The sequence below is a fragment of the Plutella xylostella genome, chromosome 24, assembly GCF_932276165.1.
Source record: "Plutella xylostella chromosome 24, ilPluXylo3.1, whole genome shotgun sequence".
Classification (NCBI taxonomy): domain Eukaryota; kingdom Metazoa; phylum Arthropoda; class Insecta; order Lepidoptera; family Plutellidae; genus Plutella; species Plutella xylostella.
This window is the reverse complement of record NC_064004.1, coordinates 5,357,843-5,380,011: the sequence shown is the minus strand read 5'-3', so window position 1 is coordinate 5,380,011 and position 22,169 is coordinate 5,357,843. Positions and strand designations below refer to the sequence as shown.

The following is a 22,169-nucleotide window of genomic DNA, read 5'->3' as shown; positions in this document are numbered from 1 at the left end:
TGTTCCATGCAATGTTTATAACTTGAAGCAGCATATTGAAGGAACCAGGCATGACCCAGACTCCAGTGACAGTGAGGAGAGTGAGAGTGAGAGTGACAGTGAGGAAGAGTATTAAAATATATTCTTCTTCAACTGAAACTACTTATATCATAGGTAAATATTATATAATAATTTAGCACAGTATTTTGTAACTTCGTAACAAGGTGCAATCGAAACTATGTCATGTAGTACCTATGTCGAATCTTTAGCCAAGAAAAATGGCTTTCAGTTAGTACCTATATTAATATTGTTGTTTCCTTTTTTCTTGCAAACGATGTGTTTCAATAAAACTTCAACTGATTTGTTTGCTGTTGTTTTACTGACTGTAGGTAAAGTTAACACGCGCTAAGGCATAGCCATACTGTTCTCTCTCTGCTCGGCAGTCGCTCATACAATTTGAACGATGTGTCATCTACATAAATGTATTCGTCTCATTCGAGAGGTCCTGAGTTCGAATCCTGAAATGTACCGAAGCATCCTATGGTAAAGGAAAATATAGTGAGAAAACTTGCACATCTAGATCCTCGTCCTAGCCTAGACGGATACTACTCATTCAAAAACAGCGACGGCTCCCGAAGAATACAAATATTAAATTCTCAGAATAGTAACAGAACAAATAAGCAACCATAGAGAAAATATGATATACCTATTTTATTTTGACAGTTACAATGTGTTCTGTGGTTATAAGTTTTTGACTTTTGTTTGTTGTTTTGTTACTAACAACAAGTTGTTACTTGTTATCGGCGCGTTTATTTGCTGAGTGATCCACACATAAAATTTTCAATTAAATTGGAAGGAAGGGGAACAAGGAGGAAAACTGGGTGATTTTAAAATTAAAGAAGTAGTATCCGAATTTAGCATCTACAATGTCGCAAGCTTCCCGCGTTAGCATGAGCAGCAGCCACGACCGGAAGCTGCGGTACCGCGCGCTGCTTGAAGACCTCTCCAGTCTAGGTACGTGCTACTCATGCGAATTACCTGTGCACCTGGCCAGCGAGAACCAGGGGCACGCCAAAGCTGGTTACTGTGACCTCTGGTTTTTGTCAGTCAGGTGCACAGTCAATTTGCACAAGTAGTAACTAAATACAAATTATTCTTGTTCCTAAACTTACATAGACTTCGTGAAAAGATACTACTCAGGCTTTTGATAATATATGTACATATATAGGCCATATTTTTTTTTACAAAAAAAGGAACCCTTGTTTGTGCATTTCTTCATACTTGGCATAAAAGGTAAACAATGTTAGTGTGTCTTTTAAATCAAAATATTATTAAACAAGGTAAGCTAATATTGTTTACTCTCTTATGAAAAGTATGAATAGTTTGTTAACCCTTTGTGAGATCAACTTGTAACCTTAGTATAACAAGCACAAGGCTTAAAAACTATAAATTTAAAATATCAGTAATCTTATCCAAGTACTATGTTTTCATAACCTTCCATTATTATTATGTCACTAAATATAATTTTTTCAGATATAGAAAGTTCCAACAACGATGAGCTGATCAACAAGACGTCCCACGCGGTGCACGAGGCGCACTCGCTGCTGGCGGAGGGCGGCGTGGAGGAGAGAGTCAAGCATCCAGGTTACTGCTTCTTCTTCATTCCTGCTACTCGAGCAGTCTGGGGCTGACACCAGGCGGTTCCATCTTCTTAGCTTGTCTAAGACAAAAACTAGATGCAATATTATGATGATTCTGAAAGCACAAATTCAAATTTTAGTGCTGTCAATCCTTTAAAATTCGACTATGTGCACTACACAGGTGGTTCTCCCGCCGCGGAAAAACCCTTCTGAACCGCACACCACTCGAGTTTTGGTTTAGTATACCCATATTCTATTCTATTCTGTTCTATTCTCGAGTGGAACCTTTGTGCATATCCCCAAGGTCTAAACTGCCTTCCTAAGCTTGGACCATTGCCCACCACGCTGGTCCACTGCGGGTTGGTGGGTTCACATATCTAGACGTGCTAAATCTAGATATGCAGGTTTCCTCACGATGTTTTCCTTCACCGTAAGAGCGATGGTATACATTGTACATAAATTCAAAGAACTCATATTGCAACACCCTGTATAAAACATGATGTAGGTATTTTTTTCTTTAATCTTGCCTATGTATATGTTCCAGGCGAGGGTTTCCTGGACTCGCAGGTGCTGCGCGCGTCCAGCGACCTCGCCGTGCGTGGCTCGGAGAGCGTCAGCGGGAACGTGCACTCCTACGACCGACACGAGCTGGCGCAGCACATTGTGAGTGAGAAAAGTTTAATAAGGTTGTATTCTATGTATGTGTTTATAAGTATTCTTTGTATGGTTTAATATTTACTAAGATATTTACTTATGAGGAGCAATAAAAAAAAAATATACACACGAATTGAAAACCTCCTACTTTTTTCGAAGATGGTTGAAAATATCCTTTCAAAGGTAAAGAAATCGCTATAAGGGATAGAACATATCTTCTAAATAAATCTTTTTTGCACCATTCTACTGACTTCCTGTTCCTGTAGTTTGGCTGATAGAAAATACTTAAATCATTAAGTCCCTTTGTACACTTATTTGTCATATTTATGCAATATATGTTGGTCCGGTGACAAAGTTATCTGAAGAAATATGGCACCAACTTCAAAAAAGCACAGTTCCTGCTTAGGTATATTTGTACTGTCACATATAATTTGTGTAAACCTTAAATTATTTCTTACATTTTAGTGGTTTTTGAAGTCGGTTTTTTAATTTTTTTAATTATTATTTTATTTTATAGTTTTTAGTTTATTTGCAATAATTTTTAATCAAAAGTAAGATGCAAATGATACCAAAAAGTCCTTCTAATCAATACGAATCATTCAAGCCTAAACACGAGGTAGTTGCTATATACCGTTGAGGAGTTCCCTTGACTGCCTTCCGTTTCCATCATCAGATCAGCTCAAGGTCACCATCATATTTTTTTGTTATAAGAACTATATTTACGTTCTTAATTTCATTAGAATCGGTTAATATGTGTCCAAAATGGAAATTCATACCCTGTTTTTACCCCTTTACCCACCCTTAGGGGTGAGATAAAATTCTGAAAAAAATGGGACCACCTGGAAGCTCAACCCAATACAACAAAAAAAGAATTTTCAAAATCGGTTTATAAACGGCGGAGTAATCGGTGAACATACATAAAAAAAAAAAAAAATCCCGACGAATTGAGAACCTCCTCCTTTTTTTGAAGTCGGTTAAAAATAAAGTATGAAACATCACTATCCTCATCCCGCAACAGAAGGAGAACCCGCAGTTCTGGTCGTTCCCGCTGCCGCGCGCGGCGCCGCCGCTGGCCTACCTGTTCGGGAGCTTCGCCCCCGCGCCGCCGGAGCAGCGCCCGCGCGCGCCGCGCCGCCGCACCGAGCGGCAGCAGCTCGCTGCTCTCAAAGAGCCTGAGAATGTTGAACAGTATGTATTATTTAATTTTATTTTTATTATTTATTTATTGAGGCACACAAAACAGATAAAAATGGTTACAAAATTTAAAAAATACAACAAAACATCTGTTCTACATGCATATGCATGTCGCAGGCATCTGGTTTAATCTCCTGTTTGATTGAACCGCTAGCCCGTTCATTGGATGACGCTACTCAGTTGAATGACTGAAGAACAACTCGTCAAGTGGTTGACTGTAACGTCCAGCGTCTTGACTGAACGTTATTCAGCGAAGTCGTTAAATGGGATATAGTATAGCAACTTTGTAATGTCTGGTTAGGATGAACATGACCAGACAAGAGTCAACAAAAAGACTATGTTACAAAGCTCTCATCTCACAAATTAACTAAACAATAACAATAAACGTACCTTGATATTGTTGTTCATAATTATCCAGTTTCAGCACATTTTTTTCTTTGAAACTATCCGCCGGCCGTGTAATAATAATAATAGGTAAATCCATGTTGTCACACTATTTTAACATAAATAACGCACTTTAAAGCTAATTTATTTGCAAAAAATAACAATACAAGTGCTTTTTGTGTCAGCTGTTCGCTGTTAGACGCCATATTTGTTTTATTCACCACCTGACTGATTTTAAGTCCGCTAACTAGTTGGACGTTTTGTGACGCTTGTACAATCAACGTTCGGCCTAGTCATACAACTGAATAGCGTCATCCAATCAACGGGCTAGCGGTTCAATCAAACAGGAGATTAAACCAGATGCCTGCGACATGCATATGCTCACGACTGTAATCCCCGAAGGGGTAGTCAGAGGTGTCACTCGCTTTTCGCTGTACATTGTACTCACGTGATAGGTCGCGAGCCGTATCGCTGTTTTTTGAATGAGTACAATGCAAGTTGTCGGGTAAGTGGGCAACCCGACTGTCAGATGTTTTCAAGCTGCCGGAAGGCCTCTGACTAGGCTTAACGACTGCTGCCGAAACAGCAACATCTGTTCTACATTGTTACCCAAAACAGGCATGCACAACATTCATTATGTAAAAGGAAATATTAAACATGACCATGTCTTTCTTTATAGTAATACAAACATAACGCCCTTGGCTTACGCCCGTGAGACAATGAATTAGAACCCAGCGGTCGTTATCATGACATCGATAAACTCGTTTAATGCATGTTCTACCAATCACAACGCAGTATTTATGGCGAATTGTGATACAGTGAGTACTAAGTCGATAATGAACCCGTGTAGCGACAGCTGGCTACAAAATTTAATACCTGTCTTGAAACAAATATCTGTTCTAAGTATTTTTTTATGAATATGCAAAATTCGTTGCACAAAAGTTGTTTAGAAGGACTCTCTGAGTTACCCCTTTCCTTCATACTATATTCTATTGAAACACCCTGCACACTAGAAAAAATTAACAAACACATACACACAAATTCCCTCTATACAAGACAGTATGAATTAACCCACAGACTGGAGAAGACAGAAGAGGGTTCCGAGATGGTGTCCCGCGTGAACCGCTTCATCACGAAGCATCACCGCAGCGTGGGACGCCCGCTCAGCTACTTCCACCTCGTGCTGGACCCCGGCAGCTTCGCAAGGACCATAGAGAATGTGTACTACGTGTCGTTCTTGGTGCGCGACGGGTTCATAGCTATTGATGTTGGTGAGTCGATTTTCTTCATCTAGTTAAACCCGAGAGTAAACAACGCCAACATCATACGTCAACTTATTCTCGGATAAGCATTATTATTCAATGTGTGAAATCACGCCATATTGTATGGGTGACTAACACTAGATGACATGGCTTGGGGTGTCACCGTTAACAGGACAGGATTAGCCATCAGATTAGTAAGTGCAGATTTCGATATAGTGGGTTAGAGCACAACCAGGCATTATTGTTTGACTTTTGACACATCTGGCAAGAATTTAATATGGAGATGACGTATAATTGATCAACCTTTCCCTGGTTACGATCTAACCAACTATGAAGAAATTGGAGCTAATAAGTTTGACTGCCTAGATCTGTGTAATAGGTTCATATCATTTCAGGCGACGCGATATCGCCTGGTTTTTATGCAGTATAGGTCATTATTATTGCAACAAAAAATTAACACAAATACGTTCGTAAAATTCTATTAATATCCTTCCAGACGAGTCATGTGGCCTCCCGTTCGTGACGCCGGTGCCGGCGGCGCGGCGCGAGTCCACGGCGCGGGAGCACGCCGACGAGAACCAGTTCATAGTGTCGCTCGACATGAAGACGTGGCAGGTACAAGCTCATACCTGGCCCTGTAGCAAGGGGCGCTATTAAGACATGACAACAGTTCTCCGTCGTGCTCGCTCTTGAGGCTGCGCGATGTGAGTGAGCGCGATGCAAAACTCTTGTCACGTCTTAAATGCGCCCTGCGCTAGCCCTTTGAAGGGCTATGGGACGCAAGACGTTCACATCAAGATGTGAGAAAAGTTTTGCATCGCGATCACTCCCATCGTGCGGCCTCGAGAGTGAGCACGACGGAAAACTTTTATCACGTCTAGACGTGCACGTCTTGCGCCCCGTGCTAGGCTAGCAGCTTAGATTAACAACATACGCACAAGATGGTGTGTAACATACAAAAACAAAGCAAAAAAACTGTTCGTTTTATGTTGCATACATACCTACTGCCAAACAGTTTTAAGTTCAATATAATGTATGCAATAGAATTCAATAAGTAATTATTTATTTCAGGAATTCATCGACGCGCTCGGCATCACAGAGCCGATGATGACGATCAAGAGATTATGAAACTGTTGCGGGTTTGTACAATATGTATAGAGTGCAACTTTGTCAGTGATGGACGAAGCACGATGACTGAAGTGGCCGATCTGTATGTCTATAGGTACAACAGTGATAGTGATATAATATTGAGACTTCATGGGTCTATTCTATTCTATTCATGGGTCGTTTGTAATGTTTTGTATCTAAGGATAGATTATGTGAAATTCCGCCTGTGATATTTTAGCACTTATTACGATTACTAGGTAGGTAGGTATGTATGTGTGGTTCAATAAAAGTGAATCATCTATTCGAAATCATCGCACTTTAACTCGCTAACTTCTAAAGCTGGGTACTGACCAACGTTACGAGGTGTAATGTAACATGTTACACAGCGAGCATTCGTGCAGTCAGTACGTAGTGTTACGGGGAAACCAGCGAGCAACGAGCCGATTTTAGAACACAGCATTGCGTAACATGCTCGCTGGGAATGTTACAATACAGTCTGTAACGTCGGTCAGTACCCACCTTTATAATTACTGCAAGCTGAAGTCGTAGTGAGCAAGCTATATATGTCATGGAACCGTCGATCAATGGGATAAACGAGTTCTCCAGTCGAGACCACAAACAGGAAAGCGTAGCTGGACCGGCGACCTTAGGGTGCGTACATAGAGAATCGGGTTCCCTGTATCTACCTGTACCGGTAACCTAATTATGCGAAAGCGCTCATGACATTTAAAAATCCGGGAAATTCTCCGTGAGCACCCTTAAAGAGGTAGCCGGTAGTGGCTGAATGAGGAAGGACGAGGACAGAGTGTTGCGGCGCTCCTTGGGCGTCTATGACCAGCAGTGGGCGATTATAGTGCGACAAACTTATCTGTTCCGGTGAGAGCGAACTAAATTGATCCATATCTCATTACTTACTAATGAATTGTATATTGTTAAAGACTAGATGGGTTTATTAACACCGCAAGAGCGAATTAACAATACGAACAAACATAAAATCATATAGAATGAAGAAATATTAGACATTTATGTGAACTCTCACCGGAACAGATAAGTTTGTGGCACTGTAAAGGATGATTATGTGATGACTTATAAATGTAGTTACTAAGAATAAGCTGTTGCTATCGTGGTCAGAGACTTGTCAATGAATATTTTTAGATGCATTTCATTTTCTTTATGTATTTTAAAAAATGCTACTTATTTTTGAATCCTGTACATAATATTCTTAATTCATTATTTTAGTAAGGTACTTACTCATTATAACTGTTTTGTTACAGAGTGTGTTTTGATAATGTTTTGTTTGTATTCTGACTGTGTTAAATTTAATATAAGTATTTTCTTAAATGTTCATTTTATTTCTCATACCTAATAGCCTACATAAATAAATTTATTGACATTGAAATTATCGTTGGAGGGATGGAAAATAAAAATGAAGTAGTTTGCTCAAAATATATTTTACATAGTTATAACCTGTGGTCGTCATTTAGAGATTAATTTACAATATACATAGCTACGTTACATAATACGTTTTAAACACGAATCAACATGATAAGTTATTTACATGACTGATGCCAGTGAGGTATGCCGTTTCTCTTTGTTCATTTTTCATGTCACTTGTAAAATCTGATAGAGACAACTCCACCACTAAAGTCGGATAGCGGCGAAGTATGATAGGCAGTTTAGTTCCTGATTTAGCTGTAAGACTTCAGTGGGGGCACTTTAAAGGTAAGGGCCCACCTATCGGTATCGTATGTATCGGACGCAACGGATTTGCATAAATGTATGGAGAAACGTAGTTGGCAATGCCGATGAAGTGGACGCACTTGTGTGAATTTCTATACAAAGAATACGATGCGTCCGTTGACTCCGTTGCCGAAAGGTGGACGCTTACCTTATGGCTTCAATATCCCTATACGTGCATAGTTATATATATTATCTACACATAACTTAATCATCGCTGAACAGATGGCGTTCCTTTGTCCTTAAAATATGGCGGAAGGACCCATCTAATAAGTAATTGATCTGTCTTGAATCAATCTGTAACTTGATATCAATGTGACATAGCTAAAATATATTTAGGTATTTTATAATACAACAAACATTTCATAATTCATTGAAATAATATTAGACAATTAATAATGTTTCATCTATTTACAACCAAATATAGTAAGGGTGATTTGCATAAAGTCTTAAATGTACCTACTCGTAAAAGTAAGATTGATTAAGAGTAAGTCATGGAATAAAGAAATTTATACAGACTTATGAGCAAGCAGTCAGTCATCAACATAAAAATATAAAGAAAAAACTTATAACTATAACATTAAGCATCAATAACACATGAATACAAATACTGGAATATTACAGACTAACCCCCTTATTCATAGAGAAGTTACAAAACGTTTTAACTAATAAACTGTTTTGTCCCTCTCCGACAAAGAACAATTTGTTCTTTGACAGAGAGGGACAAAACAGTTTATTAGTTAAAACGTTTTGTAACTTTTCTATGAATAAGGGGGTAACTGATTATGACTATCCACAGGTAGGTTTTGCTAAACTATAAAAACTTAATAAGTACTACAAGTACTCCATTAATTCATCAATTAATTATTAGCTATAGTAACAGTCAAATTATTTAAAATTAACTTTCAGGTACTTGAATAATAAATACCTATACATAATATACGTACTCAAAATTATTTAACTTCATAATTCTGTTTTATTAGCTTTTCAGAATCCAAATTCCATAAACCTAGAATAGCCAGACAACACTAAAAAATGTATTTAGGAATAACTTTTATATCCATCAATAAGTACATAATAATAAAATCCATAACCTAAATCTTCATGTCTTTATATTAGTTACAGTGGAATGCTAAATTAAGAATAAATAACCTTAATAATAAATACTACAAGTATACATACACGGAAGCCGGAAGAATTAATAATACGAGTAAGGCGACAAGCCATAAAAGGAAAACAATTTTAGTGTGTCCCTTATTAATATTTTGAATAAAAATACACACTATTGTTTACCTTTTATGCCAAGTATGAAAAATGCAGTATCAGCATTTATAGTAACTATTATTTTTGACACTAATTTCATCACTTTTTGACTTTTTTCACAATTTATGATATTCCCCGCTTTAAATAACACACACTCACGCCTTGTACTAATGTACTCCCGTGCGGGGTAGGCAGAGGTGCATTGCTGCACCCACTTTTCGCCAGAGTGTTCTGTTAGTCCCAATGTAATAGGGGGCGGGCCTATTGCAATTTTACGGGCACATCCAAGACCCGAGAACAAATATCTGTGTTTAAACAAATATCTGCCCCAGCCGGGAATCGAACCCGGGACCTTCGGCTCAGTAGTCAGGGTCACTAACCACTACGCCATTCGGCTGCTTTAAATATAATTTCTCAATAATTATTTAAAACTAGCTATGCAAGATATATTACATTTTGTGCATGGCCTCTTTCTTTATTTAATGTCAATATCTATAGCGATCTAGCGAGTATACTGAAGACTAGTAAATTAAATATTTTACTAATATAATAAAATACCCCCCTTCTCAAAACGATTTCTTTATGCGGACACCCATAATAGCATAAGTTGAATTAACGCCATCTATTGTAACAACGTCGAACCTTTTGGGAGTCTTCTTAAGTACATCAATGCTCGCTACTTGCTCGCTTGCGGCGGCGGCTGTCCTTTTAATCTCGCTATTTCTTTTCCTAACGTATCCATATTTTCCTGCAAAAAAATAATAGTAGATGAGTATTTGCAAGCGGATTTAAAATATACGGCTGGGACTGGGACTGGGAGGAAGGCCGAAAACAGCTGTTGCTTTGAGAAAAGTCAAAACGATACCGCGCATAGATGGCGTTGGGAATAAGTATATAGGCGGCCACTAGATGGAGCTTCATCAGTAACTTTAAGCTGTATATTTTCTGAAACCTTATACTTACTGCCTGTATCTTCGATCGATCGTGGCGAAACTCATGGTTGACTCTACGCCACTGATCTAAAGGGCGATATTCTTCAGCAGCACGTCCTCTAGTTCGATCATTCATCAACAGCCCTAGCGAATCTAGATTCAACACCACTGACCTTGAGGGTTATATTCTTCAACAAGGCGTCCTCCAGTACAGCCTGCAGTCGGTTGTTCATCTCGAGGGACAGCTCAAGCGTCATGCCGGCCGGGTCTCCGCCCCACACCGCCGCCATCGCGCCGCCTCCCAGACGCGCTATGTCCTTCTGTAAGACAAGAATGCATCAGCCCTGTTGTTCACAACACGTTGAAAGAAAAAAAGTGTCGTCAAAATCCGCTCACCTAGTACCTAATAGGACACTACACTACAAGGCTAGACTACTTAAACAACGTATACGTTAGGTATATATACCTTATACGTTGTTTTTGCTTTATTCATAATAATTAGTGTATTTTTTTCCGGAACAAATGTCACACACAAAGCTGATTACCGACTGACGAGACGTCTGCACTTTGTAGGTGGGTCGGAAATATTATACAACAACACTAACATTTAACCCTCAAGATCCAAGAAAAAAAATGCTTATTAGGTACCTTAGTCAGTTTCCTTTTCTGCATAGTAAAGCGTGGAACATAAAAGATGAGTACATTAATAAAATGAGCCACATCTCAGCATACACATTACATTACAGCTATACTCTGCTCTTATGAACCTAATGTTTGTATCATCAATGTAAAGGCGACAGCGTCTACGGCGCCTAATAGTGACGTTTGTGCATAATGAACCTGTGCACTGTGCAGCCTTCCTTTGGAATGTCGAAGCGCGGATCCGTCCAAGACACAATATAATTTTAATTGTGTTTGATTTTCTGAGCGGGAGCAGCACAAGGTATGGGTGGCTTATAGAGATGATGATTTAGACGATTTAAACGCATATAGGTAACCTACCTATTACCTATATGCGTTTAAATCGTCTAAATCATCATCTCTAGAAGCCACCCATACCTTGTGCTGCTCCCGCTCGCTGCCCGCCAGCGCGCCCGCCCGCGCCTGTCTCAGCAGCGCGCGCAGCAGCCGCGCCTTCTTGCGCAGCTCGTCCGTCAGCTCCAGGGAGCCTTGTCTATTACTGTGAGACTATCGCTCTATATGCTGCATACTGTATACGGCTACCATAGTAGATTTTCCATGTCACGCGCTTTACGTTTCAAATTGCGTAGAATGACTGCAAAATCAGCAGCGGCACCCTTTCTAGGCCCATTATTGACGTCCATAAACTAGTTTAATGCGCGATCCACAAAACAGCGTCCTAGTTATGACGAATCACGATATAGTGGCGTTTATCTACGTCGATAATGGACCCGCGCTGTCTTTCAACCTTTGGAATGCCGAAGCACCGATCCGTTTTTCTGGCATATATCAATCGTCATAGCATCATCTCTAGAAGCCACCCATACCTTGTGCTGCTCCCGATCGCTCCCCACCAAGGCCCCGGCGGGCGCCAGGCTCAGCAGCGTGCGCAGCAGCCGCGCCTTCTTGCGCAGCTCGTCCGTCAGCTGCCGCGCTCCAGGAAACCTTGTCTATGACTGTCAGACTATGCGCCTCTATATGCGACATGCGGTTTACGGCTATCATAGTCGATTTTACATGTGACGCGCTTTACGCTTTAAATTGTGCACAATGAACGCAAAACTCCCAATTTTTAGCAATAGTCATACTAAATTGATACAGCGCCATCTCAGAGTAGCATTAAATCTACTCTATATATCATGGCACCCTTTTTAGGACCGCTATCGACGTCGATAAATTCCACCAATCACAGCGCCGTATCTTTCTCTTCTCTTTTCTGTGACGTTTATCTAAGTCACTACCAGACTTGTGGGTATAGAAGCCAGCCATACCTTGTGCTGCTCCCGCTCGCTGCCCGCCAGCGCGCCCGCCGGCGCCTGGCTCAGCAGCGTGCGCAGCAGCCGCGCCTTCTTGCGCAGCTCGTCCGTCAGCTGCCGCGCGTGCTCCTCCAGGAAGTCCTGGAGACGGGACGGAAAGTAAATTCGCGAAAAAAAGTCATTCTCCATAGTAAAAAGTCACGTGAAAAACAAAGGATCTATAGAAAAAAAACGCAAATTTTTGAATTCTGATTTCATTTTTAGGGTTAGATATAACATGCTGTATATGTAGGTTTCCACTAGTATACCCTTTTTGCAACACTCTGTATGTATAGATTAATAAGACCCGAGTAGGTACAAATATAATATCTGTCGTTAACCAAACATCAGCCCCAGTCAGGACCTTCGGTATTGGAGTCAGGGTCACCAACCACTACACCATTCGGCCGTCAACTGGTTCAATATAAGGATTATAATGATACTAGCTGTTCCCGCGTGCTGTGCTTCGCCATAAAAAGTTTTCCCGTGGAAAATCCGCGATAAAAAGTAGCCTATGTTCTTTCTCAGGGTCTATACCATCTGTATATCAAATTTTATTCAAATTCGTTCAGTAGTTTCGCGTTAAAAAAGTAATAGATAGACAGACAACAGTTACTTTCGCATTTATAATATTAAGTAGGATGATAGTGTATGTATACTCTACATACCTGTCGCTCAGCTCGCCGGGCCGCCGCGCGCTGCAGCGACACGATCCGCTCGATCAGCTGCATGCGGTCCGCCGTGTGCACCTGCGGGGAGGCAGACCGTACATTTATTGCACACTATAGATAGAGCCTCTGGTAGGGGTTTTGCAGTTAACGTAAACTAAAATTGTATCATGAGAATTTCCGCTAGAGGCGCCACATCTTATGCGGAAGAACGTAAACTTTTATTACAGGTTTTAATTTAATAAAACGTAAAAAGTTTTGTTTTCTCTTCTGTCACCTGCTTACATTATCTGTCAAAAGTTTCATGATAGTTTCCACTAAAGGCGCTTTGTGCCATACAATGTATGCGAGAAAACATGAATAAATAAATAATAATTAGTAAACTTTTGTAGTTTTCGACAAACTATCCAACCTGTACTAGACGTCAGGATTTACACAGGTGAACAGCTAGCGTACCACTAACGACAAATTAGCAATGAACAATAGAAAATTTTATACCATAAATATGACATAAGAATTTATATTCCGGTGCTCGCATTGCGGTAAAAAATCGCGGGGAATTGTTCTACATTATGTTGTGTTATGCGTGGTATCCCCTCAAAACTTAATAATCACAATAGTAATATTATGTTCCAGAGAACCGCACTAAAAGACTATGTACACAACTTTACCAAAATTCTAAATAAAATTCTAGGAGCTACACAACATAGATCAGGCAAACCTTGTTGAACATTTGTCGGAATACACTTGAATGTTTAATCTGTAAACGTGAAAGTTTCATTTAGTCTCACCTTGTTCTCCTGAATAACCGAGGTTGCATGAAAAGTTAAAATAATTTAGACTTTCATCTATACACAAACATTTATGTAACATGAATATTTACAATACATTTTATAACAGTTTTCTGACCACAAAAACTAGCAATGAGTAAGAGAGGAAGTTTTAAAAGGTATTTCAGATCAGCGAATATGGCATTGAAAAATTTGAATACAAATAATAGAGGTACCGGCTGAACATTATTGGTGTACCCCAAGGCGTTCGTTTGGGACCACTCTCATTCCTAATTCATATTTATAAGATTAAAAGTCTATAAATATTACGAAATATTACCTGTATATCTGGAACGTCGTTGCCGTGTCCGTTCTGCAGCCGCTCCTCGGTGGGCAGCGCGCTGTCCCCGCTACTCAGCGAACTTATTGATCCTGGATATACAAAGTAAATTAATTCCATAAAAATTAATGGCATCATAATATTATTGCGTATCTTTTTTTTATATTCTCAAAGCACTTAGGTAGGTGCTATTTAGCTCCGATAGCGATTGGGTTTAGAATGCTGCTCCAGCTTGCTAGCTACATACCTCAGACAGCTATGTAGCTACTATTAGTAGCTGCATGACGAAGGCCGAGGACAGTGTGTTGTGGCGTTCTTGAGAAAGGCCATGTTCAGAGCTGATGATGATGAAGAAGCTATAAGAAGTGGTCGCTATAAATGAGCAAAAATATACACTGCAGGAAATGAGCCTCCTCATAGACCTCCTCAAAGACAGGAGGGTTATACAATCTCCACGCTTGGCAGGCGAGTTGGAGATAAATGAGCAAGGTCCATAATATTCACCAGTGGTGTGGTCTCCGTTCTCCGCGTGCGGTATCTTGGCGCCGAGCTGGTCGCAGCGCCGCAGCGCCCTCTGTAGCTCGCGGTTCAACTCCTGGAATTAATCACGTGTTAGAGGGAGAAGGATATACAAGAGGGCCTCAAGTGAGAAAGAGACAGGATCACGTAATCGAAGTTCTTCTTGTTTAGTAGACAACGAGGTTTTTCAGAAAAATCCTAATGTTAAAACATCAATATTATTTTGTCCTTTTCAAGTTTGCATGGCAGATTACCTATTTAAGTATGTAATAATCGTTCCAGTGATAATTTTTTTAGTGGTACCTAGTTCAAAACATTGCAAAATCAAGTAAATCAAGAAATAATTACACAAGTAAAAGAAAGAGACTTATTTGACATAAAATTACAATATATATAGTCTATGTCAGTTTGTCAAATGAGTGTTTCTATAGCAAAAATTATAGGTACCTTTATGGCACTGGCGTGTTTTTTCTTCAACACTCCGTTCTCTCCTTTCTCCCACTCCAGCTTCTTGTTGGTCTCTGCCACTTCCTCTGTCAACTCTGCGATCTACAACATAATAACCGATTATATTATCATCTAAAGTTAACAATTCTTACTCCTAGTACTTAAATGAATCCATTAGAAATATTTAGAAACCAGCAGTTACCCTTAAACGGGTACGTTATCCACGTAGATATACGTGATCGTATCGCGATTCACCATAAATACGGCGCTGTGATTGGTTGAAGGCGTATTACATGAGTTTATTGCCGTCGCTACCGAAGCCTACACCGTCGCTACAGCGGCCGTAGTGATCTTGCAAGACCTTTTGTTAGTACTTATATAAGTTCTGCAAATGTATCTTTGTGTACAAATAAAGAATATCTATCGACAGGCTGTTGCAAAAAGGGTATATTAAACCGACTTTTGACATTCTGATTTCATTTCCGGGCTTAGATATAAAATGCTGCATCCGTAGGTTTCGGCTTAGTATACCATTTTTGCAACACCTGTATATATTGTAGTACCTTTCTAGCCATGGTCCTGTTCTCCCGCTGCCTCCTCTCCGCCTAGTCGGCCCCCGCGCGCCGCCGCCAGCTCCGCCTGCAGCTTGTCCGCTTCGAGCGCTTCTTACCACGGGAAAACTTTTTTGGCGAAGCGTATCTAGCCTCATCATCATCATCATCATCAGCCTATAGCAGTCCACTGCTGGACGTAGGCCTCACCCAAAGCAAGCCACTGGATGCGATCTTTAGCTTTCCGCATCCAATCATAACCAGCCACCTTTCGCAAGTCGTCACCCCATCTAGCCTCTATCTTGTATCTAGCCGATATTTGAGAATACCTTTCTAGCCATGGTCCGGTTCTCCCGCTGCCTCCGCTCCGCCTCGTCGGCCCCCGCGCGCCGCGCCGCCGCCAGCTCCGCCTGCAGCGCCGCGAGCTGCGCGCGCAGGGACACGTTGTCCGCCTCGAGAGCTTGCGCCTGAGGGGAAGGGGAAAGAGGGGGTGAATGGGTTATTTGAGTGGTTATTAAGTTCGATATGTTGGTCTTAATATTATAGGATGAGGTATGTCTTTTAGAGTTAACTGTTTCCTAGAGTCACCTGTCTCTTAGGGTCACCTCTCTCTTAGAGTCACTTGTCCCTTAGAGTCAACGGTATCTTAGAGTCACATGTCTCTTAGAGTCAACTGTCTCTTAGAGTCACATGTATCTTTAGAGTCAATTGTCTCTTAGATACATGCGTGCTACGCCACGTGCTGCAGCGCGTAGTCTCCTAGAGTCGCCTGTCTCTCACCTGTCTCCTAGAGCCACCTGTCTCTCACCTGTCTCCTGGAGTCGCCTGTCTCCTAGAGTCACCTGTCTCTGTCTCCTAGAGACGCCGGTCTCCCACCTGTCTCCTAGAGTCACCTGTCTCTCACTTGTCTCCTAGAGTCGCCTGTCTCCCACCTGTCTCCGTGAGTCGCAGCTGCTGGCGGCGGCGGCCACGTGCTGCGCGGTGAGCTGCGCGGCGTGTTGTAAGGCGCTGGCCTCCCGTAGTAAGCAGGTCTCGGCGCGAGCTCGCTCCGCTGACAGGGCCTCTTCCGCTTGCTCCGCTCGACGGGTCTCCCTGTGGGTATGATGCGTGATTATAATATTTTGATTTGAAAAGCTGATGATGCCCTTCGTTCTGAATAACTTTTGTTGTGCGACAATTGAAAATTCTCGAAAATACTACTCGCCACAGTAAAAAGTGACGTGAACAACAAAGTTTCTACATAGAAACAAAAAAAAGTGTAATTTCAAAACTCCCCTGAGTCTCCTCCTATCACCTTAATACTAAGGGTCAATTCAGACGTACCACAACCACACCACAGCCACAACCACACCACAGCCACAACCACACCACAACCACGCCGTGTAGTCGGGTGTATATTTTGTATTGACAATGAATAATCCAATTCACACGTGCCACATTTTGCCTTTGTTATCGACCACCTGTAATACGACCACATCGCAACCACATCGCAACCACAACGCAACCACATCGCAACGGCAACGCCGCCACGCGGCGGCGGCACCGCGGCAACCTGTTCTCCGTATTAACTGCAGACGACCACGTGGTTACCACATCGCAATGACAGCGACAACGCAACCACATCGACATTTTGTCGCTGCCACAACGCAACTGCAAAAAGCCGCTGTCACACTATTCACACGTAACCACAGCTTGACCACATTATGTCGCTGCGACGTGGTGTGGTTGTGGTACGTGTGAATTGACACTAACACTTTTGCAACGGTCATCCATAGGTCGCTGGTTCATATCCGGCTCGCAGGACCAAATGTAGGGGAGAGAGAATTACTGACTAATACGGATGTATTTATAATCTAATATGTACGACTGTACGTGATAAACCGTACACTCTGCATATTTAAGGTGCCCTCACCTCTCCAGCTGTGAGCTGAGCGCGTCGGCCCGGGCGGCGCGCGCCCGCAGCGCGGCCAGCGACGCCGCCTCCTCCTCCAGACGCAGGTTGCTGTCTTGTAGGCGGGACACCTGCGCAATACACATAGATCAGTGTGCGAATCACGAATATTGTCGACTTTATAGGAGTTTGTAGGGGTTTATTAGTTTCTCAAGTTACCGACAGGGCGCTGTGTGCGTATCACAAATATTGTCGACTTACATAAGTCGATAGTAATTCTGTACGCGGCTCACTGGAGTTTGTAGGCGTATTATTAGTATCTAACGTTACCGACAGGGGCGCTGATCAAGATGTCATACAAATGCGGTGTTCCGCCTATCGAATTACCTATCAAATAGATACATCATACTGTAGAAAAAATATTAAAACCTACTGCTAAAAAATGATTTCCATGGAAAAAAAGTATGTGTTATTGTTCTGTCAGTTCAACATAAAAAATCTAGACTTTACAAATTGTACATCTAAAAACACATCAATTGTATTACCTCAGCGGTAGCGGTTGCGAGGCGGGTGGTCGCGTCGTCCCGCTCACTCTTACACGTTTCTAGCTGCTGTGTGAGCGAGACAACTGCCTTCTCCAGTTCTGCCTTCTCGTGGCGACAGAGGATCAGCGCCGCTTGGCTCTCCTTCAGATCGATTTCTGTAATAGGAAGTATGAGTGTGATGTTTGTTGGTCTAAAAACAAAATTTTAAATATCAAATTTTTATACTGACTGTATTGAGATGATTCTGTAGCTTCCAAATTACCTTTTATCGAGAACCTGTGTTGTAAACATTTTTTTTTCAATAAATGCCATTGGGTAAGTGTTCGTTTTGAAAGATTAACGTGAAATGTGACGGACTATGGATTGAAGTTTTAAAAAACCCTAAATTCGAAATGTATTTTTAATATTTTTTATTAAAATCTCTCACCTTGTTCTATCGCCTTTATAAATGTGCTATCATTTCAATTCAATGGTGAAAATAAATTATATAACATACGCCTGTCTCCCAGAGGGGTAGGCAGAGACTATGAATCTCCACGTGCCACGATCCTGACATACTTCTTTCGCTTCCTCCACATTCATTCGTCGGTTTCGGAAACTCCTAATTTGGCTCTTCTTGAGTATGTCGCCTATCTGGTCGACATACTTTCGCCTAGGACGTCCTCTACCGACACAACCATTCATCTCCATTCATTATATAACAGTACGATAATATGTGTGTGCGTGTGTGTACTTTTGGAAGCAGTAAATGTAAAATTTTTTGTTACAGATTTACCTATATCGCCTGCACACTGACCAAGTTGTGGCTTGACAGAGTCTACGGCGCGCACGGTGGCGGTCTAAAATTATATTAAGGTCTTCAATGGTGCAAATAAATTCATTAATAATATGTTATGTGTGTGTTAGTTTTGTAATCCCTAAACGTGAAATGTGTAGTCACAGATTTGTCTACATTAACTGCACTAACCGAGTTGTCTCGCCTTGAGCGAGTCGGCGGCGTGCGCGGCGGCGGCGTCCCGCGCGGCCTCCAGCTCGGCTACCTGCTGCGACAGCTTCTCCGCACGCTCGGCGCTCTCCTGAAAGTGTCATAATGATATAATGAGGAGAAAAACTAAAAGCTAATTACAGATGGCGCCTTAGGCGACTGTGCCTAATTCCCCAGTTCTAATTGGTTGGTTCAGTCGCAATTTTTCTCCCTTACAATGTAATTGGTCAGAACCAGAATTTAAAGCACACTCGCTGGTGCTGCCAAAGTTTCACTTGGTTTTCTTCCCCATTTGGTACAAAGGGGCCGGACGAGCCAAATCGGCTACTTTATGGATTACCACGGTGTCTAGATGGCCATTGGTAACATTTTAAACGTGATGAATAACACTCAATATACACTATAAAACTGTGATTTAAGAAGTAGCCCTTTTAAAGTAAAAAAAAATCTCTTCTGTTATGAGTTTTATCATAGTAGCCGCTAGAGGCGCTGATGTGTAAGTGAAATAGGAAAAGTTTTTCCTGTGCGTAAAATATTCAGACTCATCGGACCCCAGGGGTACAGTAGTAGAATGGTCATACTGTCGGATAGCAAGTAAAGCAATAAAAATTACCATGCATGTGTAACTTATGCTGCTGCTGTAATGACTCACTTTGTAGGCGTCCACCTCTGTCCGCAGCTTGCTCTGCGTCCACTTGAGGCGGCCCTCCAGCTCGCGCACTCCTCGCGGCACTAGGACTAGGAGGCACTAGGAACATTAGTGACACAGCTGCAATGACTCACCTTGTAGGCGTCCACCTCTGTCCGCAGCTTGCTCTGCGTCCACTTGAGGCGGCCCTCCAGCTCGCGCAGCTCCTCGCGCGCGCGGCCCAGCTCGCGCTCCGCGGACAGCACCTCGTGGCACTGGGGAATATTATCATAAATACATATAACAGAAGCATGGATAAAGCGTCGTGGTGGCAATGGATAAGGTATCGGCTCTCATTTATGAAGCCATGGGTTCGAATCTTAATGGGTAAGGAAAATATATGTAGAGAGGAAACGCACATATAGATTATAGATTCTACATGTGTACCCTAAGGGCATTATAATAATTTGAAAACGGCGATACGGCTCGCGACCTATCACAAATGTACAGCTAAAAGTTGGTAGCTTAATTAATTTTTATTTACTGTCATTGTTAGCTATTTGTAGTAAAAAGACAGGAAAATAATAGCACTAACCTTATCATCATACATCTGGCAGATCCTCTGCTTCTCCGCGTGCGCTGACTTCAGCTTCCCGCCCATGAGTTCCAGCTCAGCCGCGGCGGCGCGCTCGGCCCGCGCGGCTGCCTCGGCCGCTCGCCTCGCCTCAATCACTGTACACTCTGAGCTGGCGTACCGCATCACTGCTGAGTCTTTCTCCTTTTCCGCGTGCTCTACGCGTTTGCGCATCTGTTGGATGAGGAATGGAAATGTGGTTTTATGAAGAAAAGAGTATGGATGGTTTGGAAAATCAGGGTTATTATTATGGGTAGCCACCATGAAGGTATAAAACCTTCTATGGTTTTTTAGTAAAATATGAAAATCTAAAGAAAAGCTATGAATGTAAGAAATTCCTGAATGAATTTTGGAGCACATTTATTTTTACATGGCTTTTAACTAAGATTTTATATTATTGTGATCTATTTAAATAACAAGAGAGGCATAAATAAGCAGAAAAATTTGAATTATTTGGAATTGAAAACCTAAACATACCAAATCCATTTTCCCCTCAAGGTCCTTAAAAGTCTGCTCCTTCCCAATCATCTCCTCGGTCTGCTGTCTCACTCTCTCCCGCAGCGCCGCCATCTCCTTTCTCTGTTCAGCCAATAGCCTCTCCAAAGACTCCACTTGCAATTTGTACACTTCCCTTTTAGCATCACACTCTGACTCCGAGTCTTGTTCAGAATTTGAGGACTTAGATATTTCAGTTTCAGATATTGTGTCTTTGTCTGTTCCACTCCCACTGTCTTGAAGACTACTTTCTTCCTCAAAGATTTCACTCATAATTTTGCTTCCTGTCTTTGAGGCAATCTTCTGTGGTGGTTTAGGGTGGGCAGCTCTAGATGATATGTTGTATGCGTTCTTAAGACTACCGCTGACTGAAGAGAATATCCCATGGACATTCTTCACAATGCTCCCCAAGTCCTGGTTCAGCAGTTCTTTAGGAATCCTGTGGTATTTATTATCTGCGGTGCTCACTACATCAGGTACTATTTTTTGGACAGCCTGTGCTTTAGTTTTTTGGCTGGTAAAGTCTGATAGTATTTGCTCTGTATCCAATTCTTTTGTGCTGGAGTTCTGGTTGGACACAACATGTGGAACCAGTACCGGAATGTTCTCAGCACTTTTGCTGAATGTTGATTTGGCTAATGCAGCTTCTATTGCTGGCTCTGTTTCTTCATGGAGACTCATGGTGGATGTGGCTAGAGTATGCATTATTTTTTGGGGCTTCATTTCATTGTCATTAGCAGCAATGTAATCATTAGAATCATGGACCTTGTCCAGGCTGTGTATGCTGGTAGATCCATTAGAATGAATATCGGATTTTCCAAATCCATCATTTTCAATATTCTCTATATTTTTCACTTCAGACTCGCTTCTCGCTGAATTTCCTGAAGTATCTGAACACAGATAACTACTGAAATCACTGGATATGTTATCAAGAGGTAGATCAACCTTAAAATTACCATTATCTGCTGATATTTTATCTATTTCATTGTCATACTTATTCTCTATATTTATAAGTTGGTTTATAGCAATATTATCAACATCGTCGACTCCGTGGAGGTCGTCGAAGTTCATGAAATGATGTTCTTCACCAGCTTCAGGAGACAGAGAAGTAGGACTATAAATAGTATCAGAACTATCATTTTCTGCATCCCTGTTAGTGGACCCTTTCTCGCCCTCCTTCTCCTCATTTTGGAGCTGTTTTGGAGTCTCCGAAGTGTTAACTAAAGAAAGGGAACATGAATCGAGAGTGTCCAATCCGGAATCGCAAGTTAATTCACATTTTGATTCGCTCTCAACAAGAGAATTAGCGACGTCGACAGAATCAATATGGGACACAGCTTCCTCACTCACAGCAGACATATTACGCTTGCAATCCTTGCATAAGTAATGACTATTATAAGTTTTTGCAAGAATCTACCAGAAAACCACCTATTTATAAGAGTTAATATATTTTATTTTTAAAAATAAACTCTCACTTGATCCAAATATCGATAGATTTTTTGACGTTCACAAAACAAAGTTTAGGTGACAGAAGGTGTTTAATAATGCATACATATTTCAAGAATAAA

The 22,169-nt window shown here is 41.4% G+C and overlaps 2 protein-coding genes across 5 annotated transcripts; one reads left to right on the top strand and one right to left on the bottom strand.

Annotated features, from left to right (window-relative positions):
• Positions 1 to 495: 495 nt before the first annotated feature.
• On the top strand, positions 496 to 8,577 carry LOC105390753 (EP300-interacting inhibitor of differentiation 3). Its single transcript, XM_048629896.1, has 7 exons — positions 496 to 993; positions 1,513 to 1,623; positions 2,164 to 2,282; positions 3,292 to 3,461; positions 4,929 to 5,122; positions 5,610 to 5,728; positions 6,185 to 8,577. Exons 1-7 carry the CDS (start codon positions 906 to 908, stop codon positions 6,239 to 6,241), a joined length of 858 nt encoding a protein of 285 aa, XP_048485853.1. The 5' UTR covers positions 496 to 905; the 3' UTR covers positions 6,242 to 8,577.
• A 958-nt stretch (positions 8,578 to 9,535) lies between these two features.
• On the bottom strand, positions 9,536 to 22,068 carry LOC105396964 (coiled-coil domain-containing protein 186). 4 transcript variants are annotated; one of them, XM_048629952.1, is made up of 17 exons: positions 20,584 to 22,068; positions 20,068 to 20,280; positions 19,628 to 19,747; positions 18,827 to 18,935; positions 17,860 to 18,014; positions 17,336 to 17,445; positions 16,356 to 16,515; positions 15,753 to 15,890; positions 14,873 to 14,974; positions 14,411 to 14,501; positions 13,907 to 13,998; positions 13,588 to 13,596; positions 12,797 to 12,877; positions 12,105 to 12,230; positions 10,801 to 10,818; positions 10,326 to 10,472; positions 9,536 to 9,968 (listed from the first exon to the last, which is right to left on the bottom strand). In XM_048629952.1, the coding sequence occupies exons 1-17, from the start codon at positions 21,958 to 21,960 to the stop codon at positions 9,897 to 9,899; spliced, it is 3,120 nt and encodes a 1,039-aa protein (XP_048485909.1). In that variant the 5' UTR covers positions 21,961 to 22,068; the 3' UTR covers positions 9,536 to 9,896. The 4 variants fall into 4 exon arrangements, with proteins under 4 accessions (XP_048485909.1, XP_048485911.1, XP_048485910.1 ...); XM_048629954.1 differs by lacking the exon at positions 10,801 to 10,818; XM_048629953.1 differs by lacking the exon at positions 13,588 to 13,596.
• Positions 22,069 to 22,169: the final 101 nt, after the last annotated feature.